The following is a 7,393-nucleotide window of genomic DNA, read 5'->3' as shown; positions in this document are numbered from 1 at the left end:
ACTACTCTTAAGCTGTTTTTTTCTCTAACGAATAGTGAATTAAATATTGTTAAACCGATTAACTTTGTATGAATTGTGTAGGTAATAAAACCTATTCGGCATGCGTAAGCCCCATAAAAAAACATTCAAAGTCCCCCTAAAAACCACGCGAAGCTTTATATTATAAAAAAACAATAAGTGATTACTTTTGAAAAAACGAATAATAGACAACTTGTTAAAATTAAACTTTGAAGGATCATCATTACTTATAAATCAATATTTGTTTGAAGTTATACCTAATGAATTGAAATGTGAGATGATTGTTTTGAAAAATATGATGAAATGAGTTACTAACTATATTTAACCGTCGAAGAAAATATATCTAAAGATAAAGATATACAGTTCCAAATCTTTTTGAAATGATTCAATTGGCTATCACTCTTCAGGTCAATTCCGTCTACTTGCAATGAGAAGAAATAATAATAACCTCAGATCTACTATTATGTCAAAGGAACGGTTTTCGAAATAAGCAATACTTCATATTGATAGAGATGTTATATTGTTGACAACGAAATTATTTTAAATAGAAAAATAAGAATATAAAATATGTAAAAACTGTATTAAATATGTTACCTATACTTATAAAAGTTCATTATTGTTTTATTTCTTATTTTTAAGTTTTACTTGCCTTGCAATTAGCAAATTTTTATAGTGTATAAAGGGCGGTAAAGAACTTCTAAGAGGCAGTGATTGAAAATATATGTGAGGGGCTGAAGCCTTTGGTGTGTGTGTGTGTGTATTGTATTTGTATCTACATTATGCAATTTAAACACTAAATATATAATACTGTATGCATTTAGTGGGTAAGATTTATGTTTTGCAGAATATTTATATCAGATACTTGTAGTATCATGTGAGTACCTACAGTGTACTTATATGAAAGAAAGTCCATTATAACATACTGTGAAATGTATAAGTGTTTTGTTATAAGTGAGTTATAACTTGTAAATAACTGTAACTCTACTTATTGTCTGTCACACACAGTGTGTGTGTTTGTGTATGACCTATGCAATAGAAATATTCAATTATATTTTGTTTTGAGCAGTAGAATTTTCGCAGTGTATAATAGCAATAAACGTTATATTGTTGTATAACAACATTAAAATATACATTACACATTATTTTTTAAATCTATATAACATAGTGAAATTAATTATCAGTGCCTACTATACTACAATACATTATTAAACAAATTTCAAATATTAAGTTAACCTAAGCATTTACAACGTACAATTAGTTCTATCAACACGGCAAATAAAGTATTGAAATAATCTAACGACATAGGGATCATTGAAAAGAGTACAGCATGTGGAATGATGAAGCCATTTAGCAGAACTCAACATGTATTTATGTATGTATTTAAGAATTTAACACCAAGGGGCAAAAAAAATAATAAAATACGTCTCATTAATCATTATAAAAAATATAATTAGCTGCCCTCTCAGCTGCCTGGGGCAACAGTACCCTGTATCTCCCCCCTAAATACGGCCTTAGTTATGTATATACAGACAATTAACTGTGTAAGAAAACGTATATGTATAAATTGATATGGTACCTAGGGAGTTATGAGTAGCTAGGTAACTTTAAAATTGTAACACTGCAGCTTATTGTAGGTGTGTGTGTGTGTTTTACCTAATTAATATTAATACAATCATAGGCAACATAATCAATAACAGCAGTAGTCAGTTGAACAAAGCTGGTATAAGATGAGTTATGAAATTTTAATATTTGTTAATCTACTTGAATGTGCTGAGGTGATATTTATGAAAGAAAGTCCATTATAACTTACTGTGAAATGGATAAGTGTTCTGTTCATTTGTTAAAGGCACATTTAAAATAAATGTGAGTTATAACTTATAAATAACTGTAACCTTGCTTATTGTGTGTGTGTGTGAACTATGCAAAAGAAACATACAGTTCCATACAGTTATACCTTAACAACATATTATTGTACATATTATTCAATTGTAATTTATATGAGCAGTAGAACAAAACAGAAGAACGTTTAATTGGTGTGCCTATGAGTTTTGCAGAAAAAAAATTTGTTGTTGACTCTACAACATTAAGTGCAGGCACCCATTACAGAATTTGGAATGATGGAATCCCTAGTACACGTCTCACAAATAAAGAATTCAGTAGAAAGCCATAATCAATAACAGCAGTAGAACAAATTATAATATTATATGATAAGTCTGAGGTGAGATTTATGTTATGCAGAATATTTATATCAGATACTTGTATAGTATCGTGTGAGTGTACAGTATACATACTGTGAAATGTATAAGTGTTTTGATAATTTGTTAAAGGTAAAATAAAAGTGAGTTATAACTTATAAATAACTTTGTGTGTGTGAACTACGCAAGAGAAACATAGTTCCACACAGTCCTACCTAAACAACATAAATACGGTCAACATTTTCAATTGTATTTTAAAATACAGAAGAACGGTGTTTATTCATGTTGATTAGGCTGAAACAATAAGTGTTAATATGCCTGTGTGTTTCGCAGTTACAAACGTGTTGTCGACTCTACAACAGTAAGTGTAGGCACCGATAACTATCGACTGCATGATCTACATTTATGTTTTAAACAAAGTTAGTTGGATAGATTGTTTTGACAAAAACATTATTGCAGCAGCACGTTAGTGTAAAACTTACAAATACAGAATTTAAAAGTGTCAATTTGGAATAATTGTTAAGCAGTAAAAATGAAATGAAATTGACATAATTTATTGTTTGTGTGACTTGCATTTGAATAACGAAATACATTTGAAACCACTGCCTAGATGATAATCTTGAATAATAATTTATTAAACTTTATGCAACCGAGTTACCGCGGTAATAAGTCATAATTCTATAAACATTTTCAACCGATTTAATGATATACTTATATGGTATTATACATAAGACGTGTGTCACCCCGTGATGTAGTAAATGCAAAAATTTAGCCGACGGTACAATAATTATCATTTATGTTTCCATTTCGTCGCGAGACAGAAAGTCGCTGTTTTGTCGGCTTGGTGTAAACCCGGCATAATAACGTACGGTAATGTCGTACACGCAATATATTGTTAGAAGGCGTAGGTACGATATGGATGGCATTGAAACAGACTCGCGGCCAATTAAATTTTTTTTTTTTTAAACGTTTCCAATGAAAAATTCGAAAAAAAAAATGCAAAAAAAACCACGACGCACGGATATCATTGCCACCGCCAAATCGACGGCTCACGGATTCGATCTACACACCTACGGATTACTACGCCTAACGCCTAACGGGACCTACCTACTATTCGAGTTGACATTTCGTAAGAAAACAACTACTGTTAAGCCGTTTTTCGCGGTAACGAAAAGCGAATCACACGTCGTTTAACCGATAGACTCCGTACGATTCGCGTACGCGATAAAACCTATTCGGCGCGTACGTGCAACGCGGCTCTCGTCGATTTAATTAATATATATATATATATATATATAATATGTCAAAATATAGGCTACGGGGACCTCGGTCTGTAAACGCAACCGCGCGGGCCGCGGACCGAATCGGGGTACTAACCGGCGGCTTCGAAAAGACGTCCGCCGAGCGATCAGCACACGGACGGCGTTTAAAAAGACGAAACCGATAACGGTAAAAAGGGAGAAATAACGGGCGACCAAACGACTCGAGGCGGCACCGTTTGCCGTCGAACCGATCGAGACGCGGACCTCGGACGACGGGACGCGAACGAAAACCGAAAACGTGAAAAAAAGTCGAAAAGGCGAAACGAAAACCGTCATTTCGAAAAATTCGGACGTCCGATAACGGCGGTGGCCCCGTTGTTCGCGGTCGCGATGATAACGGCGGCGGAAACGGCACGGCGATGCGGCTCGGGCGAAGCGGCTACACTGTAGTCACCCAAGGGACGAAATAATCGACACTTGGACGCGCCACCGTCTTCACGTTTTATAATATAAGAAGAAGATTCAATTATAAAAGATAACCTATTAAATTTAAATTCAACAAATACATGAACAAAATAGGTGATTCTGGATACCCACTACGCCCTTGGTTACTGACTCCCATTAATAACCCAATTACAGAAGCAGAAAAATATTATAATACCAAGCACATGTCAACTCGGAGTTTAATGGAAAGATGCAATGGAGTTTTGAAAATGAGATTTAGGTTTGTTAAAATAAAAATTAATTGTTAATGAACTTAAGGGGACTCGATACCGTTAATTTTTGTATTTGTCTAAACCTTAGTCCTTGAATATTCTTAAAAGATGTTAAGTTACCTACATAAATTATATATTAATAAAATTCAACCACTGTAATTAATTGTATTATCAAATACAATAATAATAGTAGTAATTAGTATATACCTTAAATAAGCACCATTATTACTATTGCATCTAATTAATAATGATTCATAATATTTTAAATACTTTACAGATGCTTGCTAAAACACAGATTTCTTCACTACCATCCAAAAAAAGCCACTCAAACTATAAATGCATGCACAATTTTACACAACATGTGTGTAACTTATAATATACCATTACCAACTGAGGAAGATTTAGTTAAAACAGATATGGGTGTATTTCAACAACACTTTCCGAATGTGATCCAACAACAAGGACATGATTCGATACAAGGAAAACATGTGCGATCAACAGTCATAAATTATATGTATAGAAATAGATAAATTTAGTTTTAAGTTCAAAAATGTACATTTTAATAAGGTTATCTTTATTAATATATAAAAATCTTGAAAAATAAAAATTATTTTAAAACAATTTAATAAAATCTCAATACATTAATACCTATAATATAATGAGGAACATAATAGTATATTATAACTAATAACAATGTTTTAATAATTCCTCAAGCAATAACAAATTTAGTTTTAAATTTATCAGAACACTGCATTGTAAAAAAAGAAAATTATAATAGTAACATAATTTAAGAAAATCTCAATACATTAATTCTTATAATATATTGAGGATATTTAACTAATTAAATAGGTATATGCGGGTATATGACATCTGTATCAAAAAAATGAATACTAAACATAGGTACTTTGAGAAACCTTAGAGAAATTTTTCAAGACAATCAACTATGCGTTGATGAATTATATTTTTTTCTTGAAGAATTATATTTTTGTCTTTAAGAACTTGCAGTTTGTCCCGATTGTACCTTTTCTTCAACAAGATTTTTTTTTCACCAAGATCAACTAATTTTTCAGTACTTTCATTCCCTTGTATCAATCGTCTGGCTGCACATGATTTTTTTGGTTTAATCGCATGTTTAATTGATTCATTATTACCATTGCTTTCTTCAATCACCTGTGTACAAGAGTCGTTTAATGGGGAAATTTGTGATGGGAACAATGGAGGACTTGCAATAAAATCTTCATTAACGGGTTTCTCTATGATTAATAGTGTAAGTACTATTGTGCTATCCTCAATGTACTCTTGTGCTTCTGTTACTTCATCATCGATATCAAATGAAAACGATACGTTTGATACCATACATCCTGTGTGACCTTCTATGCTGGTTGAATTTATAAGTTCTAATGTATCATTCTCTAATGTGGTCAATGGGACGATAGGTGTGTTTTTTCCCGTACTCCTTTGTGCAGCTAAGATAGCTGACTTTTTTGTTTTGGTTTTAGTACGGTTATCCTGAAAGGTCTATAAAGTATAAAAATATTATTTATAATTACTATTTTTAGTTTTTTAATAAGTTAACTGCACTTCAGTGTACAGTAATCGTCGTGTAATTATTATTTACCTAAATATGTAATACAAACATTAATTACTCACTTTGCGCCATTTTTTCCAGTCTTTAACTGCACCGGGCATAGCATTTAGTGCGTTCGCGATTTCCTCCCAACGTTTTTGTGCTGTCTTGAAGGTAAATGATGCACTGAATTTGCCAGACAAAAGCTGTGGGTCTAATTTTAAAAATCCATTTAATGCGATCATTTGATCGATTGACGCACGACCTTTAACGTCCGCCATAGTTTAAGTTAAACACTTTTAAACACTTTTAAATAACTTATAACTTTTAAACACTAAGTTCGTTTTCAATTTAACCACAGAACTGTAGCCGTAAGGTAACTGTTATCATCATATTATGTATTATTATTATCATATGTAAACTGTTATCATCAACAACAACTTTTATCTCAGTGATAATGAGTAAACCAATAGTGGTTACACGACAACCACATTTTTATTCGACAGAATTTATCGTATGCTACAACTAATTGTCGAGTGGTATTCAAGAATAAGCATAAACGAATAAGGGAAGGCGTATACGATAATATTATACGACTATTGTCGTATACTACTAATTTTCGCTTGATCTCGAGCGAGTTCAAGAATTGACCCCCTGGGACTCAAATTACCTACTGCCTTATTTTTCCAGGACTCAACTAACCTACTACCTATTTTTCCCCGGGACTCAATTTACCGCTTTCAAAATGTACCAAACTTATCTCGGACTCAATTTACCTAGCCCCATGTTCGCCTCTGAGAACACCGATTTACCGCGTAACACAATACGGTGATTACATAAAATTGTCTGTCTATTTGCCTCTTACACAAAAATATTTACTGTATCAACTATTTTTTTATTAGATTTTCTTTTTTCTTATTTTTTCAATCAAATATCACTAATTTTTATAAAAATAATATTTCAAGTAAAGAATAAATCATTTAATAAACTTTTTTTATAAAAATTTAAAAAAAAAAACTGAAAATCTAATAAAAAAAAATATTTGATACGGTAAATATTTTTGTGTAAGCGGCAAATAGGTGGACAATCTTGTGCAATCACTGTATTGTGTTACGCGGTAAATCAGTGTGCTCCAAGGGAGAATTTTCCACTTTTTTTTTTTTATAATGCTCTGGGGCTTTATTATTTAAACGACCCAAAGGTCTTTATAAATATGTTTGACAATTACACATATTTTACATACTTGACATAAAATATATATGTATATTACACGTTGATGGAGTCACTTCCAATGAAGTGTCTCCTGCCTTAATCTAAAATCTTAAACTAAGTCGTATGGTTTCAGACGCTTAAGACGTCGGATATCCTTGGAGTTATCTAATAATTGAATGGCCAATGGATTGACATGGTGATCTAGCCTCGTCTCGTGTTTGCGAGCAAACCTTTGGATTTCGTCAGCTATTGTAGGCAGCGTCATATCACGGTGAATTGCATTGTTTCTTTCGAACCGGTAGGCTGCAGTGATGGTCCTAAGTGCAATATTTTGACAGCGTTGTATTACATCGATGTTAGACTTACTGGCACAACCCCACAATTGAATGCCATATATCCAGATCGGTTTTATAATTGCTACAT

General features: G+C 32.4%; 1 protein-coding gene across 1 annotated transcript; it reads right to left on the bottom strand.

The window, feature by feature from the left end:
• Positions 1-5,106: 5,106 nt before the first annotated feature.
• Positions 5,107-6,039, bottom strand: LOC107172208 (uncharacterized). The gene is made up of 2 exons (XM_015522494.2): positions 5,842-6,039; positions 5,107-5,709 (listed from the first exon to the last, which is right to left on the bottom strand). Exons 1-2 carry the CDS (start codon positions 6,037-6,039, stop codon positions 5,107-5,109), a joined length of 801 nt encoding a protein of 266 aa, XP_015377980.2.
• Positions 6,040-7,393: the final 1,354 nt, after the last annotated feature.

Source organism: Diuraphis noxia, unplaced genomic scaffold (genome assembly GCF_037042655.1).
Source record: "Diuraphis noxia isolate RWA-SAM2 unplaced genomic scaffold, SU_Dnox_SAM2 contig0001, whole genome shotgun sequence".
Taxonomy (NCBI): Eukaryota; Metazoa; Arthropoda; class Insecta; order Hemiptera; family Aphididae; genus Diuraphis; species Diuraphis noxia.
The sequence above is the reverse complement of the archived record's forward strand: the minus strand, read 5'-3'. Positions and strand labels throughout refer to the sequence as shown.